Here is an 18,858-nt window from a genome sequence, read left to right on the forward strand (position 1 = left end):
TAGGACAGATGTAGAACAACTGTAGCTTTAGGCCTTACTATTCCAGTAGACCAAACCTTTAACCGTCACTGAACCTTCAATTCAGTTTGTGTTTAATTTTGTTACATGTTATCTGTGTGTAAAATAGTATAGGGAGAGTACTTCAGCAGAATCGCTTATGCACAGCAGCTTACACAAGTGGACAAAAGTTCTACTATGTGAAGTAGAAATTATTTTAAGGATTAAAATAAAGGGAAAGACTGCCATCGAAGTACAAAGGAAGTTCTTGCACATCTCTAACCATCCACTAATCTAGTTGTTTAGGGCTGCAAAAACAGCTTGTTGAGATATATATAAATATATATATATGTTTTCTTATGGTAGTATGGCTGCCCCAAAGAGAACCAGGATCTCCTGGGGCAAGTAGATCCCCTGTGGAAAAGAAAATTTAGAGTACCAGCAGAGCATATTTAATTTCTTCCTGCCAGGAATAACAGATGCAGCGATATTCCCTTCTTCTGCTTATTTTTCTCTCTTCTTTTTGCTTCAAGAGTCAACTCATTTAAGTAAACTGATGTGTGTACACTCGAAAGCATCCAGAAGTTCTTTATAGTAGTATGTCCTTCTTAGTTGTACAATTTGTAGGCCAACAACATCAGACTCATGGTAACTCTAAGAAAGTGCGTGGCTCTCAATTTCTAACTTCTCTGAAAACACCCAGTCTTTAATCAGGACTTATTTAATCAAAGCATAAAGAACCACTAAAATAAACTAGCTATACTATTAAAATTATCTGATGAATAACTAACTACACAGTTTTAGTGGCTATCATTGTTCTGTTGCGCTCAGTTTGGAAATGGACATGTTTGTTTCCATAACCCTTAAAAGCTCAGTCTTTTGCAGAGAGGAACCAATATATAGTTTTACATTATTATGAACTACAAAGAAATCTAGTATCTATCTAATTTAGTATTCAAATATACAGAAAAAATCAAATGACAACTGCTTTATTATTAAAAGTTACTGAATTCCATAAAGCACACAAAGTAACCTATATTCAACTAACAAAAGTTTGATACATGTATTTAAAAATATATAACAGATGTCTGTCTTAACATTTTTCTATTTAAAAAGTAGTAACTTTACATATTTTTGCAATTTGAATTTATAAAATATATACATCCGCCCTTTTCAAATCAAGCATGAGCTTCCATTTCTATTAATAAAATGCACAACCTGTATTTCTGAATATCAAAAGAAAAATTGTACCAACTAAAACAAATTCATTTTGATCTGAACATGCACTTATTTCTTTGCTACTAGATAATTAACCCAATAATCCACTCAAATAATTCTTTTACTCGGAGCCTGATAATTAATTTGCATTTATGTAAACTATAGTTAACTAGGAAGAGACTTGCATTTTCATGGTATCTGATAAAAACCTACTAAGTTCCTTAACAGTCTCTTTCAGGCTTCAAATAACAGGCAGGATTATTCACTCTTTCCATATATTAGGAAATCTGACAAATTGTGCTAAGTCAAAGTTCGGGAAATTTTAAAATTAGGCTTTTGCCTTTGGGGCAGGGGGATAAAACAGTTTAAACCTTTCCTCAAAAATCCAGATAGTATCATGTGCCAAGAAACAGAACAAGAACTGGATTACCTTCCCGCCAATTCTTCACTCAACATGTACAACTGGAGCTGAAGTAAGTTTAGACCAGCTTCTATTCAGTCATTCCTTCCATATATTCAAAATAGCCTCAGATAACTATTTTATCAACAAAAAAATATCTTAAAAAAGACTGTCATATAGTCATTCTGGAAACTTGTCACCAAATACAAGCCTGAATACTAAATTTGAGAATTAAATTTACAATTTACACATCACTTACCAGGATCATAGAACCATTAACTTCAATTAGGACAGAGAGCTAAGCTGAAGTACATATTTAGATTCCACATGTCTATGATAAGCTATATATAATCTTGTCTTTAAATTAATACACAATATGTAAGCAAAAGTCTTCCATAAATTATTTTAGAAAAATAACTCATCTCAAAATGATTTGAAGAATTAAATGGAAAAACCAATAATTCATTCATTTGAGCAATAAGTAGGCTTTGGAAGAGTCACCACCCAAAAAGAAAAGAAGTGAAATTCCCATATAGTACCAAAGAAATAAATTAGGACTAACAGCTCATTTAGGTCAATTATTCAACAAATTTAACCATTTTTTTATGAAATGAAATTAGGTGCCAAGAACATCTATTTTATTTATAGGAAGAAGAATTCTTTTAATGCCGTAAAAAATTTCTGATGTGATTATAAATCTTCCTTCTTTAGATTCCCTAACCTTTAAAAGAAAATTTAGAAGCCAGAAAAGCGAAGTGTTTGTTGAACACTGATACACTGCAAATTTGTGAGACAGTAAAAAATAAATAAAAATAAAAGGGGTGTTAAAATTTTTAAAAGGACTGCAAAGATGACTGAGGTCAGTTGGCAGAGATTAAAAGACACCTCACCTACTTCAGACAGATCTCAACCATGCGTAACAGAATAGTACTATAGCTGATTTTGAGAAAGAATCTTCAAAAAAGTAAAATATGGTTAATTCTCAGTTTTTTTTGAAAACCAATTTATATACACTAACAATTATAATTGTAAATTTTAAACATTCAGCTATGTACAAAAAAAATTAATAAAAGTGAGATAGAGAAACATAAGCAGCAGTAACCATAAAGGCTTAAACTAGTGACACTGAATTCTTTATTTAAAAAAATTTTTGAACACACAGTACCTCCTCTCCTCTTCTATTTTTAAGAAGATTTAACAAGTTTTAAATATCTCATTTCTCAAAAACAATAGGCTTTTTAAAAAATAAGACTTGATTACCAGAAACAACATGTAGTTACATACTGTTTTCATATCACTATTAATTTCCATTATTTGTCATTTTGTCTTTAATGCAATCTGGGAATTAAGCAGTCACTAGATACCTGTTTTAGAATGTGAACAAATTATCCACTGCAGGTATTTAATGACATATATATATGTATATGTATTTGCATATATTTAAAATTTAGAAGGGAAAAGGTAATGAACTACTCTAGTTACTTTATAACAAATACTTATGTACCTAACCAAAACAAGGATTAAGATCTTTTTCCAGTTGAACTTTTGACTATATAAAAGCTACTTTCAGCACTTTTTTTCTGGGGATAAAAATGCTTATTTTCCCTGTGGGTTAAACGGAAGAATTACACATTGTAAGTTCTTTAGAGGTGAATATTAATTCCTTTACAGCCACAAAATTCAATTTTTAAAAATTTCCCTTAAAAAACTGAAAACAATCTTTCTTTGTAAAACCTATGGCATTAATCCCTACTTGAAAAATTTTTTTTGAAAGGGCGCCAAGGTCGTGATCTAAGCATGCATAAAAAGGAACTGAATGTATTACTGTTTTAACAGAATTTGGCATACAAGAATGGCCTAAAATAAATAAATAAATAAATAAGGAAGTAAAGAATACATATCTTCTAGGTATGAAAGTATAATTCTGTAGGCCTAAAGCCCCATGGAGGGAAGAGGGTATTAGCATATTCCTATGTACATTTCTAGGTATTCTGGTTGCCTTTAAACAACACATTACAGAGAATTTTTTCTTTTCTTATTACGAAGCCATTACTTGCCCTTGGAAAAGCAATGACTCAGATTAATGTCTTATGACTTTTAATAATGTAACTTACATATAAAATAATTAAATCTAAGTGCAAAGGAATTTTCACTGACTCCTAATTTCCAGGGAGTACTATTAACCTGATTATGAATTCTGAATGGTTCGTGCGCCTATATTTTAGGATATTTCTTATTTTCTTTAAGCCATAAAATGTACTGAAATAATTTGGTTTTTCTTTCCTCTGCCTCATTTAACTTTATGATATCTATATGTAGAGAGAGGTATGTTAAAACACTATTGTAAAAAACTTAACTGAGGCTACATAAGACCTATTAATATATAGTATAGCATTGTTAACCTTTGACCTGGTATATTGATTCCTTTGGTGAATAAATGTCACAGGTCATTTCTTTATAAAATGATTTTAGTAACAGGGCCAGCAATATGGAGAAAGATTTCCTGCCCCCCCATTGAAAAAGATCAAGTTAATCAGTAGTTTAGAGCAATTACGTAAAATATGAAAATACATAATTTACAGCTACAACTTTTATGTTAAAAGCTATTAAAAACTAAGAATAATTCAAAGTTTTTTTCATCTAGGTTAAACAGGGCAACTGATAAAACTGATAGTGATCACTGAGAACTTACATATATCTAGTTAAACAGAACAAAAATGTTTATGATTTTTTTAAAGTGGTAGTTGCTAACAAGCAGTATAAACAGTGTCCACAATTTGGTGGCTGGCCATGGTTTAAAACTTTTTTCAAGTTGTTTCTACAGCAGACATATTTTTGAAGTCTACCCACCCCTGAGTTCAGCAATTATACTTTTAGAGTGTAAAATTATATGCCCTTAATTAACAACATGTATAAAGCTACAAAATGTCATCTACAGAGATTAAAAACAATTTTTAAAATATTATTTACCAATTATTGATTGGATGGTTTTACTGGGGTACATATTTCAGACCTTTCAGCCAACTGGCTTTTATTTTAAAGCCCAAATTGATTAATAAATTCACTGCAGGATATTTCAAAAAGAGTGCAACAATAAGGCATTAGTAAAAATAACATTGTAGTAGAAACAGATTTTGCATATGTGAAAAGGTAATTTATAAAATACATTAATCGCTTTTTAAAAAGAGAACCTAGTTGTTATATCATTAACTTACATGGTACTGAGAATGGGACCTTTCAACAATTTTTTTTAATAGAAAAACTTTATCTAGCTGTAAGCAAAATCTTTTCAACAAGAAAACAAAACAAAATCCTCCAGGAAAATCTATATGGTTGTGTGAGACAAATAAGCAAACATACCATTTGATAGTGTACTTTTGCCTAAATTTTAAAATAAAAATGTCCACACTCTTTTGTTAAAACATTAAGCCTCTGTCAAAAATGTATTTCTTATTTTAGGGTACAGGATCGAAGAACAAGATGATACTTACAGGTAAAGAAATTTTACAAGAAAAAACGCGACAAAAGTTTTCCAATTAAAGTACTATAACATTCAAACTTGACTTAAAATGTAACAAAAGCAACAAGATTGCAAACAAAAATGTTTATAGATTTTCCAAACATAAATAAATGAAATAGTGTTTAGGCAGTAGGGCTCATGCTGATGGCTAGCAGGAAGTAACAGAGTGTAATCTACTTGGAAAAAATCTTTAATGTACAAATGACAAGCCCAAATGATGGACTGCAGCAATTTATTCATCACTGCCATTTTTCTTACTTCCAAAATAAAGCCTTGATTAAACCACTCATACCCTATATTACTCATACCTTTACTTCAGAGATTGAGGAACTATATACAACAAATGAATTTATTTTCACCATAGGGATAACATATTGTACCTCTCTGCCAATGTTACTTGAAAACCTTCCATGTCAAAACAATTTGACAGCAGATATAAACAATTAAATAAATATGCAATGATCTTTCATTACAGTCCTTTAAAGACGCATGTTAATTCATGCTGTTAACCTTAGGATCACAGTGCATAGAATCCAAATATAAACAGTTGGGGTGACTTTCAAAGTAATGTTGGATCCCTCACTTTATTTATAATCCCACCATAGCTGATAAAAGTTCATTTCATAGGCCCTATCATGCATTAATCATTGAGTGGCAGGAGTTAATGAAAACTTTTCCTGTTACAACGTTCATTGCCGGCAATGAACGTCCCAAAACCACCAAGGAAGTCATTGTTATTGCACAATACATGAGGACCTGGAACTTTTCCAAAAGCTTAAAAAAATAAAAATAAAAAATGGAATTATATTTGACATTTCCTGACACCTGCATTAATACTGTATGACTAATATAAGCATGTCAGTTGCGTGGACTGAACCAGCGATCAACATGCGCCCAGAATGCACACGAGTAAAAATGCAGTAAAAGGAAGTAGTCTTCATTGCCTATAGGTCACTTCCAGTCAAAGGTTAAAGTTCAAAGACTGAATGATCAAAGTGCTCATTTTCTCAGTAGGACTATCTTCTGCTAGGAGGATGATAACAGTGGCATCAACAAGTATCATCTTGAAGAAAAGGAGAAAAAAGATAATTAAAAAGTCAAGCATGCATAAGTAAAACCTACAAGTTAGTCTAATGTAAAAATAGAAGAAAAAAGTTTACTTGTCTACCCCAATCCTTGCAAACAGAACGTTCATTTTGTGTTCAATTAAATAGTAATTAGTTTTATTCCTTTATTATAAATGTTTGCACGCATCTTAAAATTATATATTCTTAACATATTAGTTCTATATAAAATAACAAATTGAAACCATTATGTTAGCATATATTCAGGATGTAACAATCTTAACGAGAATTCTTTTATGGGTGATAAAACTGTAATGAGACAGAAAGTAAACTCCTGCCATGCTATTTAACACAATGTAGGTTGTGTCTTTAGACTATGAAGTCATTCAACCCTTCTTCACCAATGAGATACAATCTCCAAATCAACCCATAGAAAATTAATGCTATTTATTTTCCCTTTAGAAAATAAGTTTTCAGCAAGTACACATATAAATGCAACGGTCACTTAAAAATCCCACAGAACTATTTTGTAATAACTTCTGGTTGGCTCAGCACATTATATTAAATGTAACATGGATAATTTTTTGAAATGATATATTTTATAAAATTATTTCATAAAATATGTCCAAAAGATATTCTTCAGAAAGCAGGAAGACTGACGGCAACTACTGGAGAGTTATGTAAGCTTTTAGGAAGAAAATCCAGAAAATACTGACCAAAATATTTAACAATTCCATGTCAGTATTGACATATTGCTAATAAAACTCTCACTCTCAGAAACTAAACAAGAACCAAAACCCACTGAAGTCTGACTGCTATGCTGCAAAAATTCTTGGAGCATTCCATAATCCCGTAATTTTTGGGTAATCTAAAGGGTGAAAAATTTGAAGGATGAAACAGACCAGATTTTAAAAAATAAGTTGGGCTGGGTAGCTCAGTGGCAGAGCGCTTGCCTAGCATGTGAAAGACTCTGGGTGTGATCCCCAGCAATGCAGAAAGAAAAAAAAAATCGTAAGGCTAGGGATGTAGCTCAATGACAAAGCACATGCCCAGCTAAGAAAGGAGGCCTTGGGTTCAATTCGCAGCATCAAAATAAATAAGCAAAAATATCTAATTCATTAGAATCCTTTAAACTTAACAAGAAAACAACAGACAGTTTATATCTTTTAAGCTGTACATGAAAGTTATCCATTATCCATTTCTTACATTACTATGGAACTTGGAATGAAGAAGATACACGTTATAGATGTAGAACAAATGTAAGAATATGAAGTTTTTTAAAACATCATGTCTTCAATAAAGTATTTTGTAACACTACAATCTCTATCTTGGGTCAGATAATTTAGAACTGATATGATATTACCTGCCGTAAATATCCTAGCTTTGAGGAAACAAACTTACTAGCATGTTCTGAAGTTACAGTCCAGTGATCTGACACCAGGACCCACAGGGATTGTATGATTATAAATCCATGATGATTACATGTAATCTTGAGTTCACAAATAAACTAAGTATAGAGACTGGTATGAGTCAAAGCTTTTCCCTAAATAAAAGGGCCATAACTAAGGGGGGGGCTCATTTGTGAGTACGAAGAACAGTTTGTACCTAGATGAAGTGATTATTAGACACCAGGACTATCACACAAAAAGTTGGAGTAAATCCATCTTAGGTCAAGTCAAACAGATCTATGAAAAGTTGTAAAAGACCATAATATTTTTAACCTCTTAGCTAAGCTAAAATATCTGTGGCAAGCTAATTGCTAGAAAAATTAAATCTCATATTAATCATTTTGATTTTCTCTGGAATTTCAGAAGCCCCTACTAAAATTGCATTCTCATATATACAAATTACAAGTTTCAAAGAAGTGATATTTACTACAGCTAACTTTATTTTGCTTCTGGGAAATACGGATGAGAGAGAATTGTATTAGATAAGAAAGGTCATTAAGTTTTCCCCAAAGTATAAAAACCATCATTATATAAAAAACATCTCCATGGACATTCTCAGGGACACAAGATTAGAAAAAAAGAAACACAGTAACATAGGCCAGTAGATACTAAGTGGGATGCTGCCACCAAGAAACAATATTTGTAGTTACTTTTTTCTCTTGAGTTCAGGGAATTAAAGCTTTTCTTTCATGAAATGATTCATAGTAGGCAAATAATAGAATTGTTATGCAGCAGGAACAGAGGACACAAACTGTTTGGACTAAAGAATTTTAATAAGTGGTTTTATAACAAAGGGTCAAACAAACAAAAAGGGTTATAACTACTATAGGTAAAACTTGAAGTATAAGACAGGAAGAAAAGGAGCTTGATTTTTATCAATTTGAGACAATCTTATGCTCTGCATATAAATATATATGCTACATAGAATAAAGTCCATGGTTTCTAAAACACAAGATATTTCTCTACTCCTTGCCAAGTTAAAGATTCATCAATTGGTTAGATGAATTTATACACTATGCCAAGTTAGTTCCTAAAAAACTAGGCTTTTGAGGTCAATACTCAATAACAACCTTGAACTATAATTTGTAACTGACCAATGATCAACTTTTTATCACTTTAAAGAGTGTTAAAGAATCACAGGTCTGTCTTCCCTTTTGTGGAAAGCAATTGCTCAGAAAACTATTAAGCTAAATATGCTTAATATTGGCTCCAGAAAACAAATGGCTAAGGTTATTAAGGGTTCTAATTGGCTTACCTAATTGATATATTTTTAGGGTTTAACAAAAAGATATTTTGTATCTTTATTAAGAGCAATTATTTTATTTAAAAATATAACATTCATTATTTTGTTCACTCAGATGAGGTCCTGTTATCTAAGGAAGATTCTAGGTATGAATCACAGGTAAATTCCTCAGTTCATCTGTATGCTGAAGTGAGTTTATTTCACAAACATATATGTATATGTGTGTGTATGTGTATATATATATATATACTTTAACCCCATTCTCTGAGCAATTGATTTTTCAAAGCATATGGACCCCTGCCTTTACTAGTAACACAGAATATCTGCATTCCAATGCAGATATATTAATTCCTCAGTGAACAGAAACAAATAGAATACTGTAAGAGTTCAGGAAAACATACTGATAGTAAAACTTCAAGTAAATAACAATTAAGGAAAGTATACTCACATACAAATGCAACTTTTTTTTTTTTTTTTTTTTTTTTTTGGTGGTGCTGGGGATTGAACCCAGGGCCTTGTGCTTGTGAGGCAAGCACTCTACCAACTGAGCTATCTCCCCAGCCCTAAATGCAATTTTTTTTAAATCTCCAAAGACTTTCAACACTAATATATTGGTTATACTTTAATACACTATGTGCCAAAATACCTTGAAAGAAATATGCACAGTAATGGCAGCAGGCTTGGCCTAATTTTCAAGGGGTACTAATTAATAAAATGGAAGATCACAAATTTTTACTGAAAGAGGCTTTTTCTAAAAACCCAATCCTGGTAAGTAACAGCTCAACATTGGCACAAAAGCTGACTCTTCCCCCTTTTTTTTTTTTTTTTTAATTTTTTTTTTAGTTGTCAATGGACTTTATTTTTATTTATTTATATGTGGTACTGAGAACTGAACCCAGTGCCCCACACATGCTAGGCAAGCGCTCTACCACTACACAACAACCACAGCCTCTCAGTCTTCCTCTTACACAACCAGGAGGTAAAATGAATTCCAGATTTTTAATTTTAATAGTGTCTCCATCTTGTGATTAGCACCACACAGGACAACTAAGAAGGCTGATACCTCAGACATACAGCTCCATTTAGTTTCTAGAAACTGAAATGCAAGTGTTTCAATGAGTTTATCCAATTCCAAGTAAGCCTTTATTCAATCTTTGGTTTTGTTTTTTGTTTTGCAGGGTTGGGAACTGAATCCAGATATACTCTACCACTGAATTACATACCTAGCTCTTTGTATTTTTTTTGAGGCAGGGGCAAGCTAAGTTGCTGAGGCTTGCTTCAAACTTGTCATGCCTCAAGTCTCCAGAGTCACTAGGATTATAGACAGGTATGCACCACTGTACCCAGCTGACATTAAATATTAAAATGTGTGTGTGTATTTAAAAAAAAAAAAAAAAAGCTGACAGGTTACGCTAAGGCTAAGTCTACCTTTTTGATTAATTATACAGATTCAACTAAATGCCAAGATGAGCCTACAACTGCCATTCTGATATATAAAAGTGTTACAGTTGAAATGCTTTAGCTTTTAGAGGTGAAGGAAAAGTTCAAAGAAAATTCTCTGTAGCCATCCTAGTTGGATGACATCAACAGCTGCTCTACCATCTCAGTGAATTACAAATATCATCCTTCCTTGATTGCATATGAAGCTCCCTTAAGCAACAAATTTGTCCCTTAAAGGGAGAATGGTGGAAGTGAGTAACTTAGGTATTCAGGGTTCCAGCAGGAACAGAAAATATATTTGGAGATAATAAGGTCACTGTAAGGCAACAAACCAAGGACATTTTAAAAACAATTATCTGTAAATGAAAAAAAAGTGTCTATACCTGGGATTGGAGAATGGATTAGAATAGTTATATTTAGGTGAATAAAACTCCAATGTCTTGTAAAAATGTCTAATTTATATTGGGAATAAAAAAGAGAGAAAAGGGATAGTTCAATCTGTTTATTGGGAATATTAATTCCTAATAGAAACCCCAGGTTAAAATTACATTATGTAGGAAGTTCATTTAATTTGAAAAGTCTCTTTTTTGGGTATGGGGTACTTGGCTTACACAGAAGATTATGTATCTCTGAAGTTTTTTTTTTTTTTTAAAAACATTTTAACTGGGAAAGCATAGGTTTCTCAGTAACAGATAATTGTAAAAAATTTTCTTAGTAACAAAACTAAAAAATTTCTATGAATTGTATATATTTTAAGGAATTAATTCTTATATTTCTGTTTTCACTATACAACCTTTTTCCATTTCTTATTCAAAAGCAAGTAAGAATAAATTCTGAAAGTATTCTTTGAAAAAGAACTTCTCAGCCAGATATGGTGGTATACACCTGTAATCCCAGTGGCTTGGGAGGCTGAGGCAGGAGGATCATGAGTTCAAAGCCAGCCTCAGCAACTTAGCAAGGTCCCAAAGCAACTCAGCAAGACTCTGTTTCTAAATAAAATATTAGAAAGGGCTGGGGGTGTGGCTTAGTGGTTATATATATATATATAAAAAGAATGTTTCAAATACTTTGAACATTCAAAAGTCTTTGAAAACATTTTATCTTTTGGAAATTTCTCTACTGAACAGCAAGGAAGGGAAAAACAGGAATAGTACCCTCCTTTAACAATAGGGTGAGCGTGGAGAGGGCTGTACTTTAAAAAAAATTTTTTTTTTTTTTTTCCTGCGGTACTGGGGATCAAACTCAGGGCCTTGTGCTTGCAAGGCAAGCACTCTACCAGCTGAGCTATCTCCCCAGCCCTTAAAATGTTTTTAAAAGTGCACTATTCTAGGTAAATGGAGTTGGAGAATATTACGCCAAGTGAAGTAAGCCAAAACCGAAGGCCAAATGTTTTGTGAGATGTGGATGCTGATCCATAATGGGATGGAGGAACTTTGGATAGGGCAGAGGAGAGGGTGGGGAAGGAGGGGGTATCGGGGAAGGATGGTGGAATGAGACAGACATTTTTTACCCTATATACGTGTATGACTGCATGAATGATGTGAATCTGCATTGTGTGCAACCAGAGTAAGAAAAATTGTGCTCCATTCCTGTACAATGAGTAGAAATGCATTCTGCTGTCATGTATAACTAATTAGAACAAATTTTAAAAATGCATTGCTCTGCTGAGCATAGCCGTACATGCCTATGAATTCCAGCTTCTTGGGAAGATGAGTCAGGAGGATTGCCAAGTTCAAGTCTACCCTGGACAACTTATTGAAACCCTGTCTCAAAAAACAAAAAGGGCTAGGGATGTAGCCCATGTTAAGAGTGACTGCTTAACATGAGCAAGGACCTGGGTTCAATTGCCAGTACTGACCACAAGAAACAAAAACAAAGAACAATGAAACACATATATACACATTAAAAGTCAAACAACTTTTTTCCTTTACTGTATTCTAAAAAAAGATCCATAAGAAATATTTTACATATGAGATAAAAATTTATTCTTTTCCAGATGATTACCAATTATCTAAGGATACTCTTTCCCCTTCTCAATGATGTATAATGCATTTACCAAATCTCATATACAACAGGCCCTAAATAGAGTAATTCTATACAATGATTTATCTTTTTGATATGTGTTTTAAGTTGTAGGTGGACACAATACCTTTATTTTATTATTTTTATGTGGTGCTGAGCATTAAACCCAGGGTCTCACGCATGCTAGGCGAGCTCTCTACCACTGAGCCACAACCCCAGGCCTAATGACCTATTCTTTTTTTAAAAATTTTTTTAGTTGTTGATGGACATTTATTTTTTAAATTTATTTATATTCAGTGCTGAGGATCAAACCCACTGCCTCACACACACTAGGCAAGTGCTCTACCACCCCAGCCCCCAAATGACCTATTCTTAATGTTTCAGTGCCTGATAAATTCTCCTTCACTATCTTTATAGTTCAAACTTCAAACTTTGCTCTTATTACGTATTTCTTCCAAAATTTTCAAACACTGACCCCTATTAATCCACTAGATTCTTCCTGAAATTACATTTTTTAAGAACAATATGTTTTCTCATTAAAGTATCTCTGCTTTTTTCATAGTTCTTAAAGTTTTGTCTTTTTTTTTTCTTTCTTTCTTTTGGGTCTCAAGTATTTCTCATTAACATTAATTATCCCAAGTTTTCATATTTGTGCAGTTCTCATGAATGGCATTCTTTCACTGTATTTTCTCATTTTTAACTGCTGGCATAGTGCCACTACACTGACTCTGGTCATCTTTTATTTCAACATTTTGAGAACTCAAGTTTAAAATTCACTCATTTTATGTGAGGATACAGAAGGTTTCACACTGTGTGGATAAATAAGGGGATGGGGGAGGCCAGATTCCTGTTAGTTTTGCCAGTTCTACTTTCCAGAAACCAAAAACCACCATCACCAACAACCAGGAAAACAAATGATTTTATGTATACAAAATCATACAGGCTGATTACAAAGAGTACACTGAGAGGGCAAGTGCCCAGGATTGTAAAGGACTTGTTGAGCAGGCACAAGGCTCTAGAATCGAACAATCCCCCCCCCCCCCCCCGGGGAGGGGGACAGTTCACAGAAGAATATCAACTTCTTGCCTTTAATTTAAAATGCTTCTTTTGGGAAGCACTGAGATTAGTTTAGAAATTATTCTAGCAGTTCTGAATCAGAAAGCTACCATTATTTGCCCAATAGGAACAACGGATGCTTAAAATTATTGAGTACTTAATAAAACTCAAATGATTAGATCTCAACTTATTTTTAAAATAATTTAATTGTAGATGGACATGATATCTTTATTTTTTTAATATGGTGCTGAGAATTAAACCCAGTGCCTCACACATGCTAGGCAAGCACTCTACCACTGAGCCACAACCAAGCCTCAGATCTCAACTTTTTTTAATGTGCTTTTTAAAACTTTTCTTTTTAGTTATGTATAATAGTAGACTCTATTTGGACATATTTGTACAACATGGAGTATATCTTATTCTAATTAGGATCCCAGGCTTGTAGATGTATATGATGTTGAGATTCAGACCTCAACTTTTTTGAAGGGTAATACAATCTAAAAAGTTTTATATAATTTAAAACCCCCTCCCCTCCCAAAAAAAACTGAAGAGTAGCAGAACTAAGTATACAAGGCATCAAAACTACTTCCCTAGCACACACAAAGTCCTGGGTTTAATCCTGACTGCAAAAACAAAAGGGGAGGGGGACCGACAAAAAAAAAATTCTACTTATAATGACAGGTTTTTTAAGAGCTAGGTTCTATTTTGATCTAAAAATTAAGGACTAGCTGGGGAGATAGCTCAGTCGGTAGAGTGCTTGCCTTGTAAGCACAAGGCCATGGGTTCGATCCCCAGCACCAAAAAAAATAAATAAATAAAAATAAAAATAAATAAAAATTAAGGACTTCCTTTTTGCAGTAAAATGGTGTCAAAATGTTAGTATAATGCCTTATTTTACTCATATGATGGCTACGATTTTGTTTGCCCTACTAAAAATCTAGTCTAACTTATCTGTAAAACATCCTGTACTATTTTAAAAAACTGTTCTCCATATTACAAAAATATATCAATTATATCTTTTCATTTTCCCATCTCTTAGCAAACAGATATATAATCTTTCAAACCAAAATACTAAAAAGTTATCACTCCAAATTAAAACTGCTTACCATGATACCACCATTTTGTTTTCTTTGGATTCTTGTTACATGTTCGCACATAAAAAGAATTATCTGGTGGTCTTCTCTGAAACAAAGAAACCAAAAGTTTAAGTAGGTAAGTTCTAAAATATAATAATGAAAGGGGAGGTAGTTTTAATAAAAACTTAAGCAAAATTATTATGGGATCTGTAAAAGCAATAGGAACACTGACAGCATAACTGAAACAATAAAAACTATAAATACATTCTGGAAATGTAGACTTTTGACAGTTAAATTGCTAAAAAACAAATGAACAAAAAGAAAAGTGTTGTATGTATGTGGTCTAGGTTAGGTTCCACTGGAGAATGCCCATCAACCAAAAGGAAGATATTCGAAGCCAAATTCTTTACAGCTTACCTCCCTATGAGTAATAATTACTTTTGCAAACAAATGAAAACAGAAAAAACTAGTTAAGGTTGTCTGAAAAACCACAACCATCTATAAACCTCCACAAAGGTTTATCACTTTTCTGTAACATAGTATTATTAAGGACAGGTCCAAAGATAAGACACTAGCCTGTTAATTATATGTACAGACTGAAATAACAAGAGCAACGTATGGCAGCTCTGCAAGAGAGCATCAGAAATACTGGTATCAACAACACTCAAAGTAGATTATGGGAGAGATTTTTCCTGAAAATGGTTAGATGTTAATTAGAAAAAGAAATGAGTGATTTTCTAAAATGTTTTAGAAACATGTTAAATTTATATTAAAGTTATCAAGGGAATGTTTATAGATCATATGACAAATATCCTTTTTGTCTACTTTCAGAATTATTCTGACAATTTGATTTCTTACTCTATTCTTAAATATTTTGCAGGTTTAGTCTTAATTTCTGCTTAGCTAAGCTAATAAAGATGAAAGACTAAGGGAATTCTTTATGAGGTTAATCGAGAGATATCATTTATGGAAGGTCCAATGAGAAAGCAATATTAAGAAGGACTACCTAGATAGCAAGAAAGCAGTTAACTTGACACTTTTAAAATTCACATATACAACTATCATCTTAGTTGAGCCTCATAATGCCCTTATGAGTTTATATTAATAATAATTTCATTTAACAAAAAAAGAACATTAGAGCACAGATGTTAAACTATCCCAATACTTCCCTATTGATAAATCTGAGAAAATTTCCAGAAAAATAATCAGTATTATAAAATTATATCCCTATTTTCTTTTCATTTTTGTAATGAGAACATTGCAAAGCAAAAAGAATAAATGCTTACTTAACAAATATTTGTTCAATTGTATATTTCACAAAATTCTGACATCTAGATTATCATATGATTAAATGTATTACAGAAAGATTCTACTATAAGTTTATCAATTTAAATGAGTAGTGTTTTTATTTTTGTTTTGGTAGTGGGGATTGAATCCAGGGGCGCTTAACCACTAAACCATATCCCCAGCCTTTTTTAATATTTTACTTTGAGACAGGGTCTTGCTAAATTGTTGAAGCTGAGTTGAACTAGTGATTCTCTTGCCTCAGCCTCCCAAGCTGCTGAGATTATAGGCATGTGCCACCATGCCAGCTAAATGATTAGTCCTGTACTAAGCATGCAAGAAACACTAGTAGCAGACAATTAGAACATGAGGGGAATGGTGTAAAAGAGGTGTACAGAATATAGCCATTCTCTGGTTTTTAACAGTATATTAATACAGTTAAATATAAACAGAAGTTAACAATCACAAGGCTATGTGCAGATACTACTGGTCATCATCTCTTAGTAACTTTTTAAATTAAACCCTATAGTTACCACCTCACCTCCCTATGGTCATTAAGCATAAAAGAAATACAAAAAGCACTGTTTAACTGCCAACTGCCTTTTTCTGCACATGAATTTAAAATGTGTGTACATGTGTATTGGGCGGGAGGGCGGTCAGAGGAGAAAAGATGAAAGCAAGAAATGAAAAAGAATTGTTTCCAAACCTCTTAGACTGGGTGAATTTGAGGGAACTTGTCTAAAAATGAAAAATAAATACAAATAAAAAAGGGCTGGGAATGTGGCTTGATGATACAGCACCCCTGGGTTCAATTCCTGGAACTGGGGGCAGGGGTGCAGTTTGCATGTGTGTTAACATTAGATATATGTGCCTTATTTCATCTAAGATGTACTTTTTTTCTGCACATTTTAATATTCCTAAATAGGATATATGTCTTTTAATTATTGATGATACATTATATGATACAAAAAATTGCATAGTAAGTGCTCTTAATCCTACAATTAAAAAATATAATTCAATCCATATTTCCCATTCTTATTTGAGCAAAAAATGTTTTTTTTGTTTTTTTTTTAAATTGAACATCAAGAAATTTCTTATGGACCTAACATTCCAAAAAGTCACTGTGTGAAACAGAGGTTTAAGACTGTTTCAGATTCTACATAAACTATCATTTTAAAATGAACTATTTATCCAAAGGCTTTCTAAATACTAATAAAAAATGGCAGTACATCAGTTTAATTTGGAGAACAGAGGAAAAAAATGCTAAACACATGTCTGTATACAAACAGCTGCCTGATGTCTAAGACAAATTTGCTTCTCCTCTCCTTTAAATAGTACAAAAGGTAACCCTTGGAGGAAAGAGACTTTAAAATGTAGAAATATATCAATATTGTGCTACCCTAACCCTTAAGCAGAAATGATAAGAGGGACAGAAATAGGATTCAGATAACTTTAAAGGGTATGCTAAATTTAATTCTTTTTTTTTTTTTTGGCGGTACTGGGGATCGAACTCAGGGCCTTGTAATTGCGAGGCAAGCACTCTACCAGCTGAGCTATCTCCCCAGTCCTAAATTTAATTCTTGAGATTTTTCATTCTGGGCTTTTCCCCACCTCCACCAGAAATATAAGTTTATAGAGAAAGGGAGTAAAAAGAGAAGGAAAGTCCTGAAAATTCTGCTGGTAATGGTCTTCCTCCTTCAACCTAATCATTTGGATAGATGAGTTCTGGTCTCTGGGAAATCCCCTAAAAGGCTGATAGGATGTGAGCTGGCAAAGAGATGACAGGAACTATGATGCTTATTTCTGGGTCTTCCATTGGGAAATCCAGAAACAAGAATTTCTTCTTCTCTTTTGCCTTGTGCATGTTTATGGAAATATAATACGGATTATTTAAGAACGTGCGTGCAAATTTTCTACTTAAAAAAAAAAACAAAACAGTAAAAGTGTGACTCCTAGTTCATTGAACATTTAAAACGCCTATTTGGAACTTCATGTGTGGAATGAAAGATAATCAAAATAACTTTCCAATTCATTACTAAACATGACATTCCCTATAATTTTAAAACAAAAACCATGAGTCCTTCCTTCAAATAAAAGTAATTATGTATTAAAATTGTTAATCTACCTAAACTGAAAGAAGAGATATTACCTGGAATAATTCTGAAAAGTCCTACCTTTTCTTTGCAGCTGGAAAGCATGCTAATAATGCTAAGACAAACTGACTGGACTGAGAGCGCTGGGGACCAGTCTTCTGTTAGAATGGATAAACAGATATGACCATTGCTATAAACATGAGGATGAACAGGAATATTTTCACCAGTAAACATGACCTAAGAAAGAATAAAATTCCATTAACACTCAAACATCCTCTACTACTAAAAACTAAATATTCTCCACATATAACAAGTATTGATTAAAAAATAAAACAAACACCAAAATCAGCCCCAGGAACAGGATAAACAACTGCTTATTTGTTTATTCTCATTAGCTCAGTAACTACTGGTTTCATTGAATGAATGAACATGTAATGGGGGAGGAAAACCTGAATTATTTTATATTTCAGTTATTTTTCAAATATTCCCTTTAAAATTTCTAAATCTCAATGTATTTTTTCCACTGGTAAAAGGCAAATCAGATTTTTAAGAATAGTTTTTCAAATTCTACTCATTATTCTCAGCATATAAAAATCATACACTGAAATTTTCAACAGAAAAATTCAATTTTAAGGCAATATTAGTTACGGGTAGTAGGAATGCCCCTACCATCTGCAACAAAGCTCACACCTGAGGTATATAAACAAAAGGAAATAACTTCAGTATATTCCACCTTCCCTCACACATCTGGGCACAATTACTAGCCATTCATCATCAAATAACTATGAATCTAGATAAAGGAAAACAAACAAAGGAAAACAAAGGTTGAATGAGTCCCCTAATTACTTGCTATTTTTCTCTACCTTTCCTTTAAGGAGTACATAAAAAACTCAAGAGTGAAGTTATTTATTTTTGCAGTCCTGGGGACTGAACCTGGGCCTCATTCATGCCAGCCAAGTACTCTGTCACAGAACCTACATCCCCAGCAAAATTATTT

General features: G+C 32.7%; 1 protein-coding gene across 2 annotated transcripts in view; it reads right to left on the reverse strand.

The window, feature by feature from the left end:
* Positions 1–325: 325 nt before the first annotated feature.
* UBE2W (ubiquitin conjugating enzyme E2 W) overlaps positions 326–18,858 on the reverse strand; it is an 83,021-nt gene continuing 64,488 nt past the window's right edge. For both annotated transcript variants that reach the window (XM_079140720.1, XM_079140719.1), the window contains 3 exons: positions 17,943–18,098; positions 14,515–14,590; positions 326–6,198 (listed from right to left, as the gene is read on the reverse strand). In XM_079140720.1, the coding sequence (XP_078996846.1) occupies positions 6,185–6,198; positions 14,515–14,590; positions 17,943–18,098 (246 nt within the window). In that variant the 3' untranslated portion in view covers positions 326–6,184. The remainder of the gene's footprint in view (positions 6,199–14,514; positions 14,591–17,942; positions 18,099–18,858) is intronic.

The sequence above is a fragment of the Sciurus vulgaris genome (assembly GCF_902686455.1).
Source record: "Sciurus vulgaris genome assembly, chromosome: 1".
Classification (NCBI taxonomy): domain Eukaryota; kingdom Metazoa; phylum Chordata; class Mammalia; order Rodentia; family Sciuridae; genus Sciurus; species Sciurus vulgaris.